The following is a 23,391-nucleotide window of genomic DNA, read 5'->3' as shown; positions in this document are numbered from 1 at the left end:
GGAGGAAGGAAGGAAGGAAGAGGGAGGAAGGGAGGGAAGGAAGGAAGGAGAGAGAGAGGGAGAGGGAGGGAGGGAAAGAAAGAAAAAGAGAGAAGAAAGAGAAAAGGAAAGGAAAGGAAAGGAAGGAAGGAAGGAAGAAAGAAAGAAAGAGGGAAGGACATGTTTAAACATTTTCTTTTAAACAAAAAATTTTAAACAAAATTATGGCATATCCATATTTTAGAATAATTTGCTACTAATACATGGAATGAGGGAAATCTATATATTCTGAAACAGTACATTGTCCCTGATATGCTAAGTGCAAAAAAAAATTGCAAAATAGTATCTATCCTAGGAATCCACTTAAAATTGTTTTTAATGTTAATATATTCATAGAAAAATATATGAAGGAATATATGCCAAAGATTACCAGTGGCTATTTCTGGGGCATGATGTATGTATTTCATAATGTTTACATTTTTATGAGCATGGATTACTTTTGCAAATAGGAAAAATCCAATGAAGATTAATTATTTCCCCAAGGGAAGGAAGGAAATAAAAAAGGAACCAGCTGGTGTGGGGAAAAGAAAGAGAGATCAGACTGTTACTGTGTCTATGTAGAAAGAAGTAGACACATAAAAGACTCCATTTTGTTCTGTATTAAGAAAAATTCTTCTGCCTTGAGATGCTGTTACTCTGTAACCCTAGCCCCAGCCCTGTGCTGGCAGAGACATTTGCTGTGTTGACTTAAGGTTTAATGGATTTAGGGCTATGCAGAATGTGCTTTGTTAAACAACTGCTTGAAGGCAGTATGCTTGTTAAAAGTCATCAGTACTCTCTCATCTCAAGTACCCAGGGACACAGTACACTGTGGAAGGCCACAGGGACCTCTACCTAGGAAAGCCATGTATTGTCCAAGGTTTCTCCCTATGTGATAGTCTGAGATACGGCCTCGTGGGAAGGGAAAGACCTGACCATCCCCTAGCCCGACACCGTAAAGGGTCTGTGCTGAGGAGGATTAGTAAAAGAGGAAGGTTTCTTTGCAGTTGAGATAAGAGGAAGGCATCTGTCTCCTGCTCCAGTGGAATGTCTCGGTGTAAAACCCGATTGTATGTTCCATGTACTGAGATAGGAGAAAACCACCTTAGGGCTGGAGGTGAGACATGCTGGCAGCAATACTGCTCTTTAATGCACGAGATGTTTGTGTAGATGCATATCAAAGCACAGCACCTTTTCTCAACCTTGTTTATGACACAAAGACCTTTGTTCACATGTTTTCCTGCTGACTCTCTCCCCACTATTACCCTATTGTCCTGCCACATCCCCCTCGCAGAAATGGTAGAAGTAATGATCAATAAATACTGAGGGAACTCAGAGACCAGTGCAGTCCTCCGTATGCTGAGCACCAGTCCCCTGGGCCCACTTTTCTTTCTCTATACTTTGTCTCTGTATCTCTTTCTTTTCTCAGTCTCTCGTTCCACCTGACGAGAAACACTCACCGGTGTGGAGGGGCTGGCCCCCTGCAAGCTGGTAATGGGATTTATTCACTGTCTTTGGGTGAGAGGTTTCAGTGTAATTCCACGGTGAGCACACTCTGATTCCAGCACCCTAGGCAAGAGCGATCTGTAGTAAAAACAACGGAAGTGACCATGCCCACACCAGGGAACGCAGACAAATGGCCTCTCTCCGCTCCCTTGCCCTGGTCTCCTGCTTGTTGCTGTGGCTACTGCTGCTGCTCCTGACCCTTGGCTGACGCCTGAGTTCCAGCTTTCTTCCCATTTCCTTCTCTCACCCTGCAAGCCACTGTAGAGGACACTTAAACATGATCCTTGGCCTTTAGAGGTAGGTAGTTGTAGGTTCAAACCCCGACTTCACCACTTTCCTGTGTGACTTTGGAACATTTACTGCTCCTTTTAGGACCTGTTTCCTCATATGAAAAATATCATCTTAGAGAACCTGCCTCATAGAATCTTTGGAGTGATGAAAAGAAATAAGTATAAAAAGCCTGGGCATGGGTGGCTCATGCCTGTAATCCCAGCACTTTGGGAGGCTGAGGTGGGCAAATCACTAGAGGTCATGAGTTCCAGACCAGCCTGGCCAACATAGTGAAACGCCATCTCTACTAAAAATACAACCATTAGCCAGGCATGCTCGCTCGAACCCAGGAGGTGGAGGTCACAGTGAGCTGAGATTGTGCCACTGCACTCCAGCCTGGGCAACAGAACAAGATTCAGTTTCAAACAAAAACAAAAACAAAAAAAACCCCAAAGAAGTAAAAATGTGCCTGGGCGTAGTAAGTGCTTAATAATGACACCTATTATTATTATTATTATTGTCACTGAGTCCTATCATTTCTTTCTTGGTAGAATCTTTCCCATCTATCTTCTGCCTGATAAACTCCTACCCAGCTTCCAGGCCTGGCTCAAAATGCCATCCTTGTGAAACCTCTTCTGGTCCCTTTCCCGAACAGCCAGAACTGATTGACGTTCCCACTGGAGGGACATTACACTCCCGCACTGCACTGGGTACCTGGCTGCATTACTCAAATTCTACTCTGATTTGCAGGTCTGTCTCCTCTCCTCTATAGACCCCGAGTTCCTGCAGGGCAGCAGGCAGCTCAGATCTCTTCATCTCATTGCAGGCCCAGAGTGTGAGTGCAAGTAATCATTTTTGCCATTGATTTAATCCCATGCTTGCTTCTAAGACCTTGGCCTAGCCGTTTCCAGTTCACGGGGCAACTATGATAACAGCTGTCTGATTAGTCCCCCCTAATTCAGGCTAACATGTGGATTATGTAAGTCCCTGCTCAAAACCCTTCCAGGACAGAGCAGAATTTTCGAAAAAATCCCAGAGGCAGAGCCAGACCTGGGTTTAGCTCTAGTTTTGCCACTGGCTGATGTGATCCTAAGCACCTGGCTTTACCTCTCTAAGCCTTAGCTTGGCCATCAGTAAAACCAAGGCCCTCCTGCCACAGGGCACTAGAGTGAGAAGTGCATGTGAAAATGTGTCAACATTACCTGAATGTTAGTTATTACTATCTCTATTATTTTTGAGAGGTAGTGTATATCAGGGAGGAAGGAGAGGGTAGCTGAAAAAGTTTCTGTCCTGGAAGTCAAACCACCTTCTGAATGGTAATCTTCAGCAAGTTTCTCTAGTTATACAAAAAAAAGAGGAGCGCTCTAAGATTTTTCTACTCCTAGGGTCCTGTTTCCTCCAGAAACTGCATTTGAAGCACTCTTTGTGAGACCAATCCCCAAGGCAAGGGGGCAAAAACTCTTATCCATCCTTGAAATTAAATGCAAGTATCAGAGAACGTCTGTGCAGTCCATTACCACGCACTCCCATATCCATCCTTGTATTTGAAAAGGGCTTTAACGCGAAGAAGTCTCGGCCAAATCTTGACGGTGGTATTCTCTACATGGTGGGACTGGGCATCATTTTAATTTTGTGTTTTTCTAAATCTTCGAAATCTACAATTTTGGAACTAGAGAGATTATGGGTGCACAATATTGTGAAGGTACTAAATGCTACTACTCTGTCCATTTCAGAACGGCTAGTTCTATATTATGTGAGTGTCGCCTCATTTAAAAACCTTCAATACGCTCACGATTTATAGTAATTCTTTAAACCATGGTTTGAAGAGAGAAGTACAGTGGATATCAAGGCTCAGGGGCCGCGGAGTCGGGTGACGCTTGGCTCCGCCCATTTGTCCAGGTCGCAACGGAGGCTGCCAGCCTGTAGAGCACTCCTCCGACCACGAGGGGACAATGCAAAGCCGTCACGTTCCCCACACTAAGGCGAGCACCGCCTCTTGCGTCTTGGAAGCGCGTGTACGTGCGTGGGGCGTAGCAAGGGACGGAAGCTCGGCCGGTAAGAGCGCCGCACACGCCAGTCTAAGCCGGCTGTGTCTTGCCGCCGCTGATGTTCGTGGCCCAACGCCCCAATCCTTGCCCTTCTTTGCAGTCCCACCCCACACTCAGCCTTGCATCCCTCGAGCCGGTCTCCGACTTCCATTTCCCGCCCTAAACCGCCTACCTGGTTTCTGTTGCCCGCCCAGTTGTCCTCGGCTTGCTGCGCTGAGGGTCCCCTGTCAGCTTCGACCCCATGGCGCTGCAGGCGCTGCAGAGCTCGGGGGTGACCTTCCGCAAGATCCTGTCTCACTTCCCCGAGGAGCTGAGTCTGGCTTTCGTCTACGGCTCCGGGGTGTACCGCCAGGCAGGGCCCAGTTCAGACCAGAAGGTGAGCCCGGGCAGTCTCCGTCAGCCTCACGACGGGGAACTGTCTGTTATCACGAGTCCCGTTTTGCCCTCGATTCCTTCAGAGCCGGAGAGCTGCCTGTCCGCTCTGCACACTCCACGTGTCCACTAGCTGAGTGAATCGTAGGTCTGCGTTCCTAGTGTAACGACAGCGCGAGTTGAAGCGAAGGTGTTGAAGGATACTTAGGATCCACGTGGGTCTAGAGCAGGAGAAGCAGTTAGGCAGAAGGAAAAGCTGCTGCAGGGGCAAGTGGAAGAAAGGAAAGGAAATAGTTATCAGGTTGTTTCAGTGTTTTCAGTCGGCTGGACATCAGAATTTTCTGGGGAGCTTTTAAGAAAATCCTAATGCTCGGGTTCCGCCAATGGAGATTCTGATTTAATTGGTTTGAGATGAGGCCTGGGCTTCAGGAATTTAAGAAACGTCCCAGGTGATTCTAATACCCAGCCAAGTTTGTTGCGAGTCGCCTCTATAAATGTAGGAGAAAATGCAAAATGATCTTCTGACTTCAGGAAATTGGCGAACTGGTTGTAGGGCCCGGGCAGGTGCAGTGAAAGTAACTAACAACAAAAGTTAGTGCGTGACCAGTATATTTACCCTCGCTCAGCACATTTAACAAGGGTCTGAGACTAGGCATTGTTACTTTTCAGAGTTGGCTCAGCACAGCCTCAGTAAGGGTACAGTTTTCCTTGTAATTTGCAGAATTCAGTGTGCAAGTTTTAATTGGTTCCCCTGCGTCTGGATACCTGACTGTAGTCTGTCTTCTGATTAACATCCTGCCTGTTCACTTCCTGGTGAGGCCATCTATACTGTTGCTTGGATTTTCTCTGTTTCCCACTTATACTACTATTTAATATTTTTCTTTAAATTGGCAGCATATGAGAAATTATGTTATTATAGGCTATTTTTTCTGAATATACCTTAACCATAATTACACATTTTTAAAAATCATGTTTATTCCATACCCGCCTCACCACCAAATCTTAAGTGTCCCCAGTGGTCTGTAGAGTCACACTGTGGTAGAGCAGGCGTTAGCCTCCTGATGGCGACCTCTGCATTCTGCCATGGAGGTTTTCCTTTGAGTAGACCTGGAACTTCCTGCAAGACAAGGTCCTTCCTTCCCATTCCCTCACTTTTGATTCTTTACATTCAAGTGAACAAGTTGTAGATTCCAACACCTAAATCTCTCTCACATCAGTCCGCATCCTTAGCGCCTTAGCTAATATAATTTCATTTCTTACCTGGAATCTTGCCATGGCTTCAGATCTAATTTCCCCCACTCCCTTAGTTCCTCTTCTCTCTATTTAGCTCTTCTGCAGGAAAATTTTCTAGTGTGGCAAACAGCCTCCCTTTCTGATCTCATCTTCCACCACATAAATGTGTTCTATTTCAGTCATATCTAACGGCAGCTTCCAGAACATGCCGGCTCCCATATCCACAGAGCACTTTCCTCCAACATGGCTCCCTACCCTTCCCTGTGCTTCCCCCAGTGCTTCCAGCAAGTCTGTTTAACTCACATGTCCTTCAAGACTCCGGTTTGTCATCTCTAGGAGAATTTCTCCCTCCTGTGCTCCTGATCTGATCCCAATTCTGAGTGCAGCTAGTACATTTTGCATTCCTCTATGAAGTCAATGTAGTGATAATTTGTTTATTCTCTCCAGTAGACTCTGAGCTCTATACTTCTACCCTAGGGCCTGTCAGAGTTCATTATAAGTACTCAATGAGTGGTTGGTGAATGGGTAAGAGATAAAATAACTGACATCCTTTTATAAAATATTTCATAGAGTTTATCCAGATGGTGCTAATTTGATCTGGAAGAAAAGCGGAGCACATTTAGCTACATTTGTGAAAGGCAGTGTAGTGCAGTGGTACAGCACACACAATTTGGAGCCAGACCACTTAGGTCTGCCACCCACAAGCTCTGTGTCCTTGGGCGAAGAGCATCATCCCCTGTGCGTTGGTTTCTTATAAAATTGAGATAATAGCAGTAGCTACCTTGTAGGGTTGTGTTGAGTATAAATGGAGTGACTGCGTATGTTATCCATCAAGTGTTTAAAGAATGCTGGCACAACAATACATTGTTAAAGAAGTGTTTGCTATTATTACATTGATGAAAATGAAGCTCAAATTGGTTCCAGAGACTCGCTCACGTTTCTGATGACAGCACCAGGCCTTCTGACTATTGATCATAATTGCATAATATGTTAGAGTTTTTCCATGCTCTCTGGCTGCCTTTCTAGGAATTAATACTGAAATTATTGTCTTTTCTTCACTCCGCAGAATGCTATGCTGGACTTTGTGTTCACAGTAGATGACCCTGTCGCGTGGCATTCAAAGAACCTGAAGAAAAATTGGAGACACTACTCTTTCCTAAAAGTTTTAGGGCCCAAGATTATCACATCCATCCAGAATAACTATGGCGCTGGAGTTTACTACAATTCATTGATCATGTGTGATGGTAGGGTAAGTGACTGCTGGCCTTTGTCTTAACTTGGCTGGTTACTAACCTGGATTATTAGAGCGCCAGCTAAATATGTATGTTCTTGTAGTCAGGAAACGTTCATACTCCTGCTGGACGTTGTTATAGTCAGGAAATATGTATGTTTTTATAGTATGTATGTTCTTACAATCAGGGAACATTCACACTCCTGCCAGACATCTTGAACTTGGGGACAGAGCAGGGACTGGAGTCCTTCCTCATCTCCCATTAACTGTGATTGCAGTGTGAGGAGGTGGTTGGGTGTGACTGACTTTTTAAATTTTTTTTATTTTTTGAGACAGAGTTTTGCTCTTGTTGCCCAAGCTTTAGTGCAGTGGTGTGATCTTGGCTCACTGAAACTTCTGCATCGCGGGTTCAAGTGATTCTCCTGCCTCAGCCTCCCAGTTAGCTGGGATTACAGGGGTGTGCCACCTTTTAGTAGAGACAGGGCTTCACCCTGTTGGCCAGGCTGCTCTTGAACTCCTGACCTCAGAAGATCTGTCTGACTCAGCCTCCCAAAGTGCTGGAATTGCAGGCGTGAGCCACTGAGCCCGGCCAGACTGACTTTATTTTTTTTGTCTTTGGCCAAGTGGTTCTCAAGTTTTAGTGTACCTCAGAATCCCATAGGTTGTGTGTCTGTTGGACACACAGATTGCTGGGCCCCACCCCTAGAGTTCTGATCACTAGGTCTTGGGTGGGGATTGAAGATTTGCATCCCTTAACACCTTTCCAAGCAGTGCTGAAGCTGCTGGTGTGGAATCATTGGTCTGGTCAGTGGGAGGAATAGGCAGGCCATTTTAGGGTCAGATTGGAGACTGATTTTGTCTAGAAAGAGGGGCAGATACCCCCAGAAAGAAGTTGGAAGTGAAGAAGATAACACAGGTGATTGGGAGCATGTGTGTCAGGTGATAGACAGGAACCTCTTGGTGCTAGGAGATGGGTGGAATTTGACAGTGGGTGTTGGAGAGCAGGTAAGTTGCTTGGATTCCTGCTGGTGGGTCATCTGACAGCAGGAACTTTGCTGAACTGTCTTTCAGCTGAAGCATACCAGTCTCCCAGAGAGCTGTCAAGAGCTAAGCAGAACCCCAACCTGCAAGGATCAGTAGGGGTCTAAATCAGATGCTTCCTAGAGCTTCTCTGGGCCAGGGATGACATATGGGTTTCACTTGCTGTGCCAGCTCTGCCACTCATTGCTCAGAGCAGTCAGACTTTGACAGGCATCAAACCACCTGGAGATCCCATTTAAATGCAGATCTTGGTCTGAGATGGAACCTGAGATTCTGCTTTTTTTTTTTTTTCTTTTTTTGAAACAGAGTCTGGCTCTGTCACCCAGGCTGGATTACAGTGGCGCTGTCTTGGCTCACTGCAACCTCTGCCTCCCGGGCTCAAGCCATCTACCTGCCTCAGCCTCCCAAGTAGCTGAGACTATAGGCACATACCACCATGCCTGGCTAATTGTTGTATTTTTTGTAGAGACAGGGTTTTGCCATGTTGCCCAGGCTGGTCTCGAACTCCTGATCCCAAACAATCTGACCATCTTGGCCTCCCAAAGTACCAGGATTACAGGTGTGAGCCACCATGCCCCGCCAAGATTCTGCTTTTTTTTCTTTTTTTTTGAGATGGAGTTTTGCTCTTGTTGCCCAGGCTGGAGTGCATTGGTGGAATCTCCGCTCACTGCAACCTCCACCTCCCAGGTTCAAGCGATTCTCCTGCCTTAGCCTCCCAAGTAGCTGGGATTACAGCGCCTGCTACTGTAATCATGCCTGACTAATTTTTTGTATTTTTAGTAGAGTGGGGTTTCACCGTGTTGGCCAGGCTGTTTGCGAACTCCTGACCTCAGGTGATCCACCCACCTTGGCCTCCCAAAGTGCTGGGATTATAGGCATGATTCTACGTTTGTTATAAGCTCCCAGGTGATGCCGGTGCCACTGGTCAAAGGCCCACGCTTTAAAGGGCAGGAGGTTGGAGTACTGACTTGAGAAGGATTTGAAGGTCTGTCTGAACTTGGCTAAGGAGTGAGTGTTGTGATTGACTGGTGATGTCTGCATATCCCTTGGGCCATATGTTTGCTTTTCTGGTTGAGATCCAGCCCTGCTTTGCCTGTATTTTGCAGTTGAGGAAACTGAAGTTCAAAGAGAGGAAATGACTTCCATAAGGTCGTGCAACTAGTTTGCAACAGGTCCCCTGACTGCCAGGCCCATGGTGTTTCCGTTACCTCCCAGTGGTTACTTGAGTGCAGCCAGAAGGGCTTTCTGCAGTGCTGCTGCTGGAGTTGGGGGGAAAAAGGCTGACACTCAGTACAGCCTTCTATATCCACTTGAGTCATGCAGAACACTTAGCTTTGTTCTTTCTCCACAGTTAATATGCCAAACCTATCTCTGATTAGTAATTTTCAAGCAATATTATAAGTTCCAGTAACCAAATGTTTGGGTATAATTGTATGCCGAAAGACCATACTTTTTAGTTGACATTTTTTAGCTGCTTTTTGTATATTTACAGCTTGAGAAGGCTGTTTGGATACTGAAGTTCAGCAAAGTAGGTCTGAAGATACTTGTTTATGCAAATGGGACTTTGTAACCTGGGAAATCTATAGGATTTATGCAAATTATTATTGAAATGGGCTTAACTGTCCGGGCACGGCAGCTCATGCCTGTAATCCTAGCACTTTGGGAGGCCAAGGTGGGTGGATTGCTTGAGCCCAGGCGTTCAAGACCAGCTTGGGCAACATGGTGAAACCCTGTCTCTACAAAAAAATACAAAAATTAGTCGGGCATGATAGTGCATGCCTGTGGTTCCAGCTACTCTGGAGACTGAGGTGGGAGGATCACTGGAGCCCAGGGAGTTCAGGGCTGCAGTGAGCCAAAATCATGCCACTGCACTCCAGCATGGGCAACAGAGTAAGACTCTGTCTCAAATAAAAAAAAAAAAAAAAAAGAAATGGGCTGAACTATAATTTCTTTTTTTAGCATGAATAAAGAAGTTTTATTTTTGGATGTTGCTTTGTAATTACAGAAGTGTTTGAAACAGTCAATAGCAAAAGAGAAATTCACTATGTAAACGATGTCAGTGAAAACTTTTAATTAAAGGAAAATTTCTTGTACTTTGTAATGAAAAGAGCATTGGAAGACCAGATGCAATTCTGGGACCTAGTTTTGACTCTGCTACTACTGGTGCCACCTTGAGCATGTCATTTGTTCTCTCTGTGATGTAGGTTTTTTATTTCTCAAATGAAGAACATGAACTAAATTATCACTTCTCAAACTGGCTTTGGGGAAGGACCAGTTTTTTTTACTCCCAATCCACTGAGGACCAATACTAGATAGCATCTGAGAGCCATTCCATCTTTAACATCACATGGACCTAAGTTGAAATAATGGTCACCTTGTAATTGCCTGGTGGGTTCTTCCTGCCTGTCGCATGGACAGGCACTGTGACTGTGGTATTGCAGTAAAGAGTTTAATGAGGCCAGGCGCGGTGGCTCACACCTGTAATCCCAGCACTTTGGGAGGCCGAGGTGGATGGATCACCTGAGGTGAGGAATTCAAGACCAGCCTGGCCAACATAATGAAACCCTGTCTCTACTAAAAATACAAAAAGTTAGCCAGATGTGGTACTACGCACCTGTAATCCCAGCTACTCAAGAGGCTGAGGTGCAAGAATGGCTTGAACCCAGGAGGCAGAGGTTGCGGTGAGCTGAGATTGCGCCACTGCACTCCAGGTGACAGAGTGAGATTCCATCTCAAAAAAAAAAAAAAAAAAGAGTTTAACATTAACGTGAGACTGGGCACACAGGAGAACTGGCGTTGTCACTCAAATCACTCTCCCTGAAAGCTCAGAAGTTAGAGTTTTTGAAGGGTAGTTTGGTGAGCAGGGGACTAGGGAATGGGTGCTGCTGATTGGTTGGGGATGCGATCATACAGGTGTGGAAAACAGTCCTCATGGGCGGAGTGGGCCTTTTGCTTGGGGAGGGGCAACGGGACCAATTGAGTGTTGAGTCATGGTGGTTCTGGGTGGGGTCAGTCAGTTGCCAAAATGCAAATGCCTGAAAACATCTCAAAAGACCAATCTTAGGTTCTCCGGTAGTGATGTTATCTATGGGATTAATTGGAGAACTCACAAGTCTTGTGACCTCTGGACACGTGTCTCCTGAGCAGTAAGCAGAAGCTATGCCAACAATTTAGCAGAATTCAGGCTCTTCCCATAACCCTAATCTTGTGGACTTTCATTAGTTTTACAAAGGTGATTTCAGCTCTGGACTGGGGAGGGAAACAGTTTTAGGGAGGGACTGTTGTCATCCTTGCTTCAAAATTAAACTATAAACTATATTCCTCCCCCTTGGTTGGCTTGACCTACGCCCAGGCATGAGCTTGGATAGCCAGCCTGTGAGGCTGGCAGCAAGATGGAGTCAGCCACGCTGGACTTCTCTTACTATTATAATCCTGTGAAGGCAGTTTCAACCTCGCCTCAGATACCCTAGCGGCCAAATCAGTCTTGGGCACTAAACCTCTCAAAGGTTTTGGTGGAGATGTGTGTTTTCACCAGGCAGGCGTTTTGAGTGGCTTTGGAATCAAGGTACTGCTCTGATCAAGAATTTTATATATTTCTTTATATTTTGTACTTGTATAAGCAATATCATGGTATTTTACTCCTTTTTGTGCCATTTTTCCCTTCAGCTTATCAAATATGGAGTTATTAGCACTAATATTCTGATTGAAGATCTCCTCAACTGGAATAACTTATACATTGCTGGACGACTCCAAAAACCGGTGAGTGTTTTACAGGCTACATAGTTAGGGATACCTTTCTTCTCTGGGCCTAACCTTACTTTGATCATTGTGATTGCAGTGAGATGGAACTCTGGAAATAGAAATGAGTTTCTGACTCTTCCTATTCCCTATAAAATTTATTGCCAAATAATATCCACATATTCTCTTGTGATATTGTGATATAAGAAGAAATATGTATTTGGTTTTTCTCCTTGGGCTCCTGGTTCAGAGGTCCTAAAACCCTTGGAATATCTGAGTGATAGGGATGAGAGTGTCTTTTATTATTCATAACAAGTTCCTTTCAGTCGTATCTGAGTTTATACTAATGAAGTGACTCTTGATAGGCCCCTAGAAGGATTCAGGATAGGGTTGGTTGCCAGGGAGCCAGCCATGTGATGAGAGGCTGGACCTTTCAGGCTCCCCACTCCCACCTTCACAGAGGGGAGAAGGGCTAGAGATTGGGCCAATCACCAATGGCCAGTGATTTAATCAGTCATGCATAGGCAGTGGAACCTCCATAAAAAAAGGGGGTTCTGAGAACTTCTGGGTTGGTAAGCACATCAAGGTGCTGGGAGGGTAGTGTGCCCGGAGATGTCGTGGAGCTCCACACCCTTCTGCTACCCCGTATCTTACCAAGCATCTCTTCCATTTGGTGGTTCCTGAGTTGTGTCCTTTATAATAACCAAGTACATGCGAGTAAAGTGCCTTCCTGGCTGGGCACGGTGGCTCACACCTGTAATCCCAGTACTTTGGGAGGCCAAGGTGGGTGGATCATTTGAGGTCATTAGTTCAAGACCAGTGTGGCCAGCGTGGTGAAATCTCATCTCTACTAAAAATACAAAAAAGTTAGCTGGCCGTGGTGGTGCATGCCTGCAACCCCGGCTACTGGGGGAGGCTGAGGCAGGAGGATCACGTGAACCTGGGAGATGGAAATTGCAATGAGCCGAGATCATGCCACTGCACCCCAGCCTGGGTGACAGAGTGAGACTCCATCTAAAAAAAAAAATATGCCTTCCTGAGCTCTGTGAGCCATTCTAGCAAATTACGAAACCAGAGGAAAGGGGAAGTAGCCCCCATCCCTTTCTAGTAAACGATCAGAGTACAGGCAACCTGGACTCATGATTGGTGTCTGAAGTGGGGGAGGCTTGTGGAACTGAGCCCGTAACCTGTGGGATCTGACTCTGACTCCAGGTAGCTAGGGTCAGAATCGAATTTAGTTGTAGGACAGTCAGTTGGTGTCTGGAGGGCTGGATAATTGGTTATTATCCCACATTTGGAGTCAGAAGTGCTGGGAGTAGAAGCCAGATCGCAGTCCACTCTCCCTCCTGCTGCCCTCCCATTCAAGATTCTCTAGTGACTGGATCGGGCTCCAAGTTGACCCATTTGGGCTGGGGGAGGGTGGCAGAGGAAGTGCCTAATGCCTCAGTGGAGCCTTCCTCAGCACCACCCAGTCACCTTGTCTCCTAGGACATGTACCACGGAGGCACTGTTTGTCCACTAATGCATCCAAAGGGCTGTGCCTGGGTCGTGGGATGCTTAAATAACCTTTGAGTAAATGAATGCACCAAGTAGTCTTTCCAAGGGACTGCTGTTCCCATCCCTTTTATTCTCTTTCTCAGGCCAGTGGTGATACCTTCTCTATTGTCTTAGCTCTTTTGGGACACAGGTAGAGGAGGCTGTGGGGAGTAGACTTCTCCTTGGGCTTTAGTAGAAACAAGAAACAAACACAAAACAGGAAAAAAAAAAGTGGGAGAGAACTTAAACTTTTAACAAGTATTTGCAATGTCACCTTTCTTCTTTTTTTTTTATTTTTCAGATAATCAGTCTGTATTCTGAGAAGGGGTCTTTCCACAGTTTAAGAACTATGTTAAACAGTTACAGTTGCTAATCTCGCACTTCCTACTATAAGGAAGATTTTCATTTTGTGTGAGAGGGTCCCAGGCTCCACAAGAGGGCGATGGATTGTTCTCGAGTGTCTCCCCCAACAGCGATATGCTGCTTCTATAGCTATCTACGGGAAAAATGACAGATTTCCATGCCTTAGCTCACTGATTGTGTCATAAACATCTCTTTATTGATGTGCATGGGCTGTCAGGATTCTCCTGCCTTGCACCTGGGCTTACAGTTTTATAGTGTAGCTCCTTAAAATGTCCAGAAACACTTGATCCGGGCAGGGGTTACACAGGTATATGCATGGACAAATTTATCAAACATACCCTTAAAATCTGTGCACTTCACTGTAACTTTTACTTTAATTAAAAACATTTTTAAAGTCCAGAAATGATAGGCTTACTGAAATTTCTTATCTATACAGATAAATTTCTCATTTCTAAGTTGGATGACTAGTAAAGCTCATAACTGAGCAATTGGAAATTTGTAAATATTTTATTTCCAAGGGTTTTTGGTTTTTTTTTTTAATATGCAAAAGATGGGCCAGACACGGTGGCTCACGCCTGTAATCCCAGCACTTTGGGAGGCCGAGGTGAGTGGATCACTTGAGGTCAGGAGTTTGAGACCAGCCCGGCCATCATAGTGAAACCCTGTCTCTTCTAAAAATACAAAAATTAGTCGGGCGTGATGGCGCATGCTTTTAATCCCAGCCACTCGGGAGGCTGAGGCAGGAGAACCGCTTGAACCCAGAAAGTGGAGGTTGCAGTGAGCTGAAATTGCACTACTGCGCTCCAGCCTGGGTGACAAAGCGAGACTCTGTCTCAAAACAAACAAAAACAAAATATGTAGCTTGATGGACATCAAATTAGAAGCCTTGAGTCATATTCAGTCCTGCCACCCATTACCTGTTACATAAACTTGGGCATCTTGTTTTATCTTTCTGAACTTTAGTTAATTTATCTGTAGAATAAAGGTCCACAAAGGTGTTGAAAATTGGAAGCAGGGCCGGGTGCCATGACTCATGCCTGTAATCCCAGCACTTTGGGAGGCTGAGGCAGACAGATCACTTGAGGCCAGGAGTTCGAGAACAGCCTGGACAACGTGGAAAAACCCCATCTCTACTAAAAATACAATAATTAATTGGGGGTTGTGGCATGCCCCTGTAATTCCAACTACTCGGGCTGCTGAGGCAGGAGAATGGCTGGAACCTGGGAGGCAGAGGTGCGCTGAGATTGTGCCATTGCACTCTGCACTCCAGCCTGGGTGACAGAGTGAGACCTAGTCTCAAAAAAAAAAAAAAAAAAAGAAAAGGAATATTGCAAGCAGAGTAGTAGTGCTGGGAAGAACGCAGTGTTTCAGAATCCAACAGATGTAGGGTTAGGATCCCAGCTCTGATGCTTGCTAATATTGTGACCCTGCACCACTGGAAGTCTCCCTAAGCCTCAGGGTGTTTGCATCTGTAGATGAGTCGAGTCTGATGATGCTGACCTCAGAGGGTTCTGAAATGCCTGGGACTTAGTAGACACTCAGAAAATGGTCTTTCCCTTCTCTCTGTGCCTTTGCTTATCTCAGTTATTTTGAGATAAAAATTGAATGGTAAAATGTATTATTCTTTGCATTATACTTCATGTTTAGAATATTTCAAAATTTTAAAAAAGTCTTTAGAAACCTGAAATGCCATGAAATCTCAGAATGTAAGCACTGGAAATGACCTCAGGTTTTATCTAACTGTTATATCCTTGTAAAACAAAAACAGCAATTCAAGACAAATAGTAGCAGCCATGCTCATATCATGCAAAACTCTGCATTTCTCAGCTGACTTGGAGAAGAAAATGTTACTGATATCAATGATTATTTTCTAAGGCTTTTTGTGCTTCTAGCACAAGAAAATTAGGGTATCATAAAATCATTTGAAAGTGTTGAACATATTTTTTTTTAATTGAGAATGATAAATGGGCAAATTAACTCCCTCTTCCACCTTGCTCCGAGTTTTCAACATGTGGAAATCACTGTTAACTGGAATGATAAAGATTTTTAAACAAACTACCACCTATAATGATAATGATTTTAAGCAAACTGCCACCTCTAGGTGGCAGCAAATATTAATCAGACTTGATAAACAATTCTAATGAAAAGAGGGTGGTAGTATTTTGGACAAGAAAGTTGGGTAAATATCTTAAGAAAGAATTATGAGAATGTGAGTATGAATTCTTTATGTGTTTTAAAAGGAGTCACATTAAATTATGTTGTCTAAAGCCCCAGAATTGTCTTGCATCTTACAAATTGAAATAGAATTTCTCAATCACTAACAATTTAAGTCTTTAAAAGGAATATAGACCAGGCGCGGTGGCTCACGCCTGTAATCCTAGCACTTTGGGAGGCTGAGGTTGGGGAATCACCCGAGGTCAGGAGTTCGAGACCAGCCTGGCCAACATGGTGAAACCCCGTCTCTACTAAATAATGGAAAAATTAGCCAGGCATGGTGGCACACACCTGTAATCTCAGCTACTAGGGAGGCTGAGTCAGGAGAATCACTTGAACCCAGGAGGTGGAGGTTGCAGTGAGTCAAGATCGTGCCACTGTACTACAACCTGAGCGACAGAGCAAGACCCTGTCTCCAAATATATATATGAGTATCTTGCTTAAAAAGATGGACTTTCTGGGAAAAGTTGAGAGTAAGTTAAATTTTTATCATACTTTACCATTAACTTATCTCATAATTGATGTAATACCCTAATTGCAACCTTAAGTTTCTGAGTTTAATATTTTCCCAAGCAAAAAACCATGGAATTTAAAGTGTTTAATATAGCATTGTGACCAATCTTTTTTTTAAGCCAAGAAACCTCTCAAGTAATAATTAATAGTTATTTTCCTAGTTAACATAATTTTGGATTTTTGTATTTTACATTGTTTTTAGTGTATAGATAATTGTGCTTGAGTTTTTAAGGCATTTATATTGACATGCAGTGGTTTTTTTGCCACCTTGTTAAGAGGATTTTAATTTAATGTATTCGTTGCGATATGTTTTGCCTTTTAGTAATGTGGCTTTATTTAATTTCAATTTTATTTTTGAGACAGGGTGTTGCTTTGTCACTTAGGCTGAAGTGGAGTGGCATGAACAGGGTTTACTCGGCCTCCCGGGCTCAACCAATCCTCCCATCTCAGCCTCCTGAATAGCTGGAACTATAGGCACATGCCACCATGCCCAGCTAATTTTTGTATTTTTTTTTGTGAAGATGGGGTTTTGCCATGTTGCCCACATTGGTCTTGAACTCCTTGGCTGAAGGGATCCACCTGCCTCAACCTCTCAAAGTGCTGGGATTACAGGCGTGAGCCCCCATGTATGGCCTATTTTTTGATAACAGCTTTATTGAGATAAAATTCACATACCATACAGCTCAACCATTTAAAGAGTACAATTCAATGATTTTTACTATATTCACAGAGTGCAGCCATCACCGTATTGTAGCTTTATTGATTAATTTTTTTGTGTGGGTCGAAAAACCCGCAGTGGTATAAAAGATCCCTAAACTGGGAGTTGGAAAACTTGGCTTACTAGTTTTGGCTCTGCCCTGCTATAAGCAAATGTTTGGGCTGCTAGCGTCTGAAATGCACAGATTGAGCCATTCATTTCTTTATTCAAAAGACAACTGTTTCTTCTCTGTGTATGCCAAAGGAATTTTTTAAAGTGATAACATGTTGCTTGTCCTCAAAGAGCCCAGAGTCCAGCAGGTAGATATTGAGGAAGGTTTCATCGAGCTGTAATGTTCAGTGTTTCCTCTTCATCCTTAAGCAATGAGTATTTAGAAGAGTTAAACCTCCTGGTCGTTTGGAATGGAACAGTTCTGGTGGGCGGTTGAGTATTTGAACAGTAGGTAGGGCTGTGGTCTTTGTGATTAAAATTTCACTCTTTACAATTCAAGTAGTCTCTCCTTGTGACAGTTTTAGAGGAGCCCACATGTGACTTTCTCTTTTTTCCTGTCTTGAAAGGTACTCACAAATCTCTCCTTTGAAAGTCCCTTTAAGCAATGCCCCTTTCTCTCCAGTAAAGATTTTCCTCCCTGGCAGTCGTGCTAATGTTATCTATGCAGTTCAGGTTGGGGCATTCCCAGTAAGATACAAACAGCTATTCACAAATCTGAGCACTTTCTTCTTTTCCCAGGCCTCTCTGGCAGTGTCCCAAGAGTTCACTGGCTTTTCACTCTGAACAACAAATAACAGTGCTGCTGAGACAAGTTCCTAGTTCACCTTTCGTTGAAGAACCAGATCAGCACAGTAGCAGAATCTTCCGAATTGACATTTTTCCTTTGAGTAAGGATGCTTTTATTTTTACCCCCTTAACCTTAAATAGCAAACAGACTGCTTTCTTACAGCCTAGGTAGAACAACTTCCTTGGAGAACAAGTGGTATTTTGGTAACTAGGAAAATTTCCCCAAACTTAGTCTTTTCTTTGCATCTTTGAGTTGTTAGCGTCTCAAAATAACTCCTAATTTCACTGGGTTTCTAAGCCATCAAAAACAGAGAGGTGGAGAATTATTGAGAAGGATGTGTGATGAATGTAGATGAAGAACGGGAATGTGGAAGTAGAGAGACATCACAGAGTTGTGGAAAGAGCACTGGGTGAATTCTGGGACTGGATCCCGATCCAGTTTGCCACTACGTCTCTTGGAGAAATCGTTTAACCCCCTCTGGGCCTAAGTTTTCTGTCAGTAAGAGGAGGCAGTTGCCCTCCTAGATTAATAATTCAGTATGGAATACAGCCATCCCTTGGTGTCTATGGGGATTGGTTTTAGGACCTGCCCCCACCCTCAGATTCACATCTCTGATATAAAATGGCCTAGTATTAGCATATAACCTATGCACATCCTCCTGTGTATTTTAGAGCATCTCTAGATAACTGGTAATACCTAATACTGTGCTTACACATCACGTCATTCACCTGCCTTCAACATACTAATTGGCCTGTGGTGGCAAATTCTACATTTGCTTTTTGGAAGTTTGTGGATTTTCTTTTTTCCCTGAATGTTTCCCATCTGTGATTGGTTGAATCCATGGGTGCAGAACCCACAGATATGAAAAGCCAACTGTATAAGGTTTAGGAAAGTTATTCAAGGAATAAGCATAAGTGTTTTTATAGGACCTTAAAATTTGTTTTAATCGTCTTTCAAGATAAGTTAACCTAGAACCATAAATCAATGCATGAGAATAATTCAGAATATTCAGAGCTGAATTTGCCAAGTAAAAGGGTGTGATCCTGATTTTTGTTGTCAGTTCATTATGCAACTGTAGGGAAGTCATGTTCCTGGCTGGTCATGGGTTACTCTCTGCAGATGATTGCAGTAATGCTGAACTCACCTAAGGGCTGAAAGGCTTAATTGAGGTCCATTAAGTTCTCAGAATTGTAAGGGAGGAGGGGGTGATACTGAATCAAGTGGCGTACCTACCATATATGATGTTTGTATGTTATAAATATTCCCTTAGAAAAAAGTAGGGAAAAAAGGTAAAAGAATTTAGATTCTGAAGCCTGATTTATAAAATAGTAGTTACATGTTTTATAATGCTGTTTTTTACAATTAGAAGAGAATAAACTATGCCTTGGGATACTGCAGCATTCTCTTCTTTCCTTGCTTTCTAATATTTATTTTGCAGTTTCTCATCGTGTATCTTTTATGTGCCATCTTAATTTTTTCAAGTTATCTGTATTTGACAAACAAAAGGCAACTTATGCCCTGTTTCCTAGAATAGGTGAAAAATGTGTCAATAGTACCAAATGATTTAGAGATGGTAGATACATTTTAGACATACGGGAGTCCATATTAGGGACTTCTAGACTCTTTCCTTTGTGTAGAAAGTCAGTCAGAAACAGTATGATGTTTTAAAAAGATTATGATGGGAGTGTAAATTGGTATAACCACTCTGAAGAGCAATTTGACAGCGGTAAGTGTACACCTTAGAGCAGTAATTCTCAAAATGTGGTCCTTGGGCATTAAGAACTTGTTAGAAATGCATATTTTTCAGCCCTCACCCAGGCCTCCTGAAACAGAACTCTGGGAGTTGCATCTGATAATACACGTTTTAACGAGTCCTCCAGGTGATGCTAATGCTAGCTAAAGATGAGAACCCCTGGCCCAGAGAAGCTCTTGCCTTGTGCACTGAGAAGCGCGCACAAGGAAGCTCATTTCACTGAAGGGTTTGTGTGCAGTAACTCACTTGATTTTTCTAGCAGCCTTATGAGCTTGATTCTGTTATTTACCCCATTTTACTGATAAGGAATTATGCCCATAGTCACAGAGCTAGTAGGAGATGGAGCTGGGATTTGAACACATCTCTTAACTATACTACAGTCTTCAGAAGTAAGAATCTTAACTACAGTGCAGATTAGAGCTCTTAGTATTGTTTTTTTTTTTTTTTTTTGAGACAGAGTCTCACTGTGTCTTTCAGGCTGGCGTGCAGTGTCATGATCATGGCTCACTGCCACCCACTGCAGCCTTAACCACCTGGACTGAAGCTGTCTTCCTACCTCAGCCTCCTAAGTATCTGGGACCACCACATGTGCATCACTATGCCTGGCTAGGTGTTTGTTTTTTTGGGTTTTGTTTTATAGAGATGGGGTCTCACTGTGTTGCCCAGGCTGGTCTCATGATCCCCCTGCTTTGGCCTCCCAAAGTGCTGAGATTACAGGTGTGAGCCACCACTCCCAGTCACTCTTTGTATTTTAATGGATTTGCAGAAAGTCTCAGATGGAAGCTTCTACTCTTTATTGAGGAGAAAAATTCTTTCTGAGCAAAGCAGAATACTAATTCTAGGCACTTTACATTTATTATTATAGTCAGTCTTTGTGGCAGTTCTTTGATGCAAATCATTTGCCCAAACTCACATAGCTGGTAAGTACCTGGACTTGAGCCCATACCTATCTCTAAAATCCATTCTTTTTCTACTGTAGCTAGTTTTCTTTCATTTTTCCTTAGTCAAGTTCAAAATCAATGTATCTAGAGATTGTGAAATAGAGCATGAACTTCCTATGCTAGATGTGGTCCAAGATTACAGATGAGGTCTAAATAAAGAGGTAAAATGCCTCTGTTGACTAAAAAATTAAGTGACGATAGTGAGATTATAAATTTAAAAATATTACAGTTTCCAAAGGACTTTTACTCTTTTTCTAAATCTATGATGCGTTTCCTCGTGTAAGAAGAATATTTGTTTTCTTTGGCATTTTGATCCTTTCCTGTGTCATATGATTTCTTTGACTTTGGCATAAAACAAGGAGATTCTGGGATTACTTATTAGAGGAACAATTTTGTGTCACCTGAACCAATATTCCAAGATCTTCAGTGGGAAGAGTTTGAGATAGTTCCAGTGCCTGTGTAACCCATGCTTGAGCAATGCTTTTCTTCCCAATGTTCTGCCTCTTTCAGGTGAAAATTATCTCAATGAATGAGGATGTCACTCTTAGATCAGCCCTTGATAGAAATCTGAAGAGTGCTGTGACCACTGCTTTCCTCATGCTCCCCGAAAGCTTTTCTGAAGAAGACCTCTTCATAGAGATTGCTGGACTCTCCTATTCAGGTTAGTATGGTTGCTGCCCAGATGTTCTGCAAGAAAGAGATTTATATTTGAAGACTGCAGCTATCCTGTTCTCACTCGGCGCTGGAGCTGCTACAGTCTTAGTTGTAAATCACATCACCTCATAAGTGGTTCCTGCACTAACCTCGTGATTTGCCTCCCTACCTCCCAGGTCCCCTCTCCACATCTCCACGCTTATTGTCCCAGGGTAATTTTGTTGTTGTTAATTTTTATTTTGAAGTAATTTCAAACTTAGAGAAAAGTTTCAAGAATAATACAGAAAACTCCCTATGCCCTTTTCCCAGATTCGCCAGTTTTAGCATTTCACCATATTTCTTTTCTCATTCTTTCTGTATCAGTGGTTTTCAAACTTTAGGGTGTATCTGAGCAACCAGAAAGTCTCAGGTTAAAACACAGACTCCTGGGCCCTACCCCAGACAGTTGATTTAATAGGTTTGAAGACGGGCCCAAGAATTTTTATTTTTAGAAGCAAGTTCCCAAGTGATGCTCATGCCCCTCCAGGGGTCCCACTTTGAGAACCACTGTTTTCTCCATATGTGTAAACATACTGTATATATGTATTTTTTCTAAACCGTTTGGGAGTAAGTCACACATATTATGTCCCAAACTGAGAGGGTAGAGCCCCTGGCCCCTCACCCTCACTGCAACCAGAGGAGCCCCCATCTATCTGTTTACTATAGTAAGGTTCCGTGTAAGATTTCATTTACAAAACAAGTGGTCTGCTACTTTTTTAAAAGTTTGAAAACCACCATCTTAAATAAATATAATCTTTCCCGATTTTTAAGTGTAAGTCAAAGAACTTTATGTTTAGAACATTGGAAAAGCAGTTTAGTCTCTGAATCCCAGTACAGACAGATAAGATTTCATGGAAATTTAAGAGACCTTAGACGTTTTGTTCTTCCATTCTTCCCTAAATTCATCTACCATGACTACGGCTGTATTTGCAACACTGTAGAGAAAGGCATTGAAGCAGCCTTTTTCTCTGGGTGCTTCCAGCTTCACCCGGCAGCCTCCCTGCCTTCCAACAAAAGACATAGGGGCAAAGAGTTGCATGGCCCCGTGCCAGAATGAGCAGGCCATATGCACTGTGTGAGCAAAGGGAGTCACTTTATTAGAGTGATTCCCTTCCCATACTCCCCTGTGAAAAATGATGGAACGGAAGCCTTTTATGAAAGCTGACTTGGTGGGAGAAGATGCAGGACTGTTCTCTACTCTGCCCCTACCACTACCAGTCCTTCATTTCTTCCCTTCCAGTCAACATCTTCATAGCGTTGGATGGATTCTGGGAGTTCCTTCTAAATCCTGAACATTACTAAGGAAATTTACCAAATGACATAGCTGCTTTCACCTCTTTGAAGACTCCTAAGTTAGCCTTCAAGCTGCTACCAATTTTAGCTGCTTTTTGCTGGAACTAGAAGAGAGGGTAGAAAATGACATATTTTCTATGTCAGAAAGGCTCTGTAGGTAGATCTCTTTCATAGGTATGAGACCTACCCCAGGCAAAGTGTTGAAAGGCACATTTTCTTCCTGACTTTCATAGGCTTATGAGAACCCAGTGTCCTAGAACTGATCAGTTTTTATCTCTTGGCAAACGACCGAAATCTCCCAAGCCCTGAGAATATGCCAAAATTCATATTGTCTGCTAATCTCATTTTTATTTATAGCTTTGACATTGTCCATCTTTTTCCAGTTGTAAGATTATATATGGTCCCTAATCTGTGAAGTTCAGTATTTTTCCTGGGAGTGTGCAGGAGAAGGAACAGAAAAACCTTGTCTGTCCTGTTGTTATCGGACAAGTGCCTGGTAGTAATTACTTCGGCAGAGGCGAGATCGGTATTACTTGTAGCAATAACAATCCTTTACATTTTATACAGTATTTAAGGACTACTTTAACTGCCCTGAGGTCAGTATTATTGTAAATGATGGGTGAGCAAAGAGTAGGTGGAGGATGAGAAGCTGCGAACTGGGAAGGAGAAAGCTTTATTGTTTTTTATTTTTATTATTTTTCCTCCACCCACCTCCTTTTTCCTCTCTCTCTCTTTTCTTTTTTAAGACAGATTCCTAACCCAGCCAGGTGTGGTGGCCCTGTAATCCCAGCAATTTGAGAGGCCAAGGCAGGCAGATCACTTGAGGTCAGGAGTTCAAGACCAGCCTGGCCAACATGGCGAAATTCCATCTCTACTAAAAATACAAAAATTAGTCAGGCGTGGTGGTGCATGCCTGTAATCCCAGCTACTTGAGAGGTTGAGGCAGGAGTATCACTTGAACTGGCGAGGTGGAGGTTGCAGTGAGCTGAGATCACGCCAGTGTACTCCAGCCTAGGTGACACAGTGAGACTATGTCTTGTGTCTCAAAAAAAAAAACAACAAAAACAAAAAACAGAATGACAACAAATTATGTTGGAATTATCTGAAGAGTTAGGGTAAACAAATGGTTTAC

The 23,391-nt window shown here is 43.3% G+C and overlaps 1 protein-coding gene across 3 annotated transcripts in view; it reads left to right on the top strand.

Moving 5' to 3' along the window:
* The first annotated feature begins 3,800 nt into the window (after nt 1-3,800).
* Nucleotides 3,801-23,391, top strand: part of TAMM41 (TAM41, mitochondrial translocator assembly and maintenance protein, homolog (S. cerevisiae)) — a 61,738-nt gene continuing 42,147 nt past the window's right edge. For all 3 annotated transcript variants that reach the window (XM_011952316.1, XM_011952315.1, XM_011952314.1), the window contains exons 1-4: nt 3,801-4,218; nt 6,514-6,696; nt 11,386-11,478; nt 20,784-20,934. In XM_011952316.1, coding sequence (XP_011807706.1) covers nt 4,084-4,218; nt 6,514-6,696; nt 11,386-11,478; nt 20,784-20,934 — 562 coding nt within the window. In that variant the 5' untranslated portion in view covers nt 3,801-4,083. The remainder of the gene's footprint in view (nt 4,219-6,513; nt 6,697-11,385; nt 11,479-20,783; nt 20,935-23,391) is intronic.

The sequence above is a fragment of the Colobus angolensis genome, unplaced genomic scaffold (assembly GCF_000951035.1).
Source record: "Colobus angolensis palliatus isolate OR3802 unplaced genomic scaffold, Cang.pa_1.0 Scaffold34, whole genome shotgun sequence".
Classification (NCBI taxonomy): domain Eukaryota; kingdom Metazoa; phylum Chordata; class Mammalia; order Primates; family Cercopithecidae; genus Colobus; species Colobus angolensis.
Note: the sequence above shows the minus strand (reverse complement) of the source record. Positions and strands in the feature narration are given on the sequence as shown.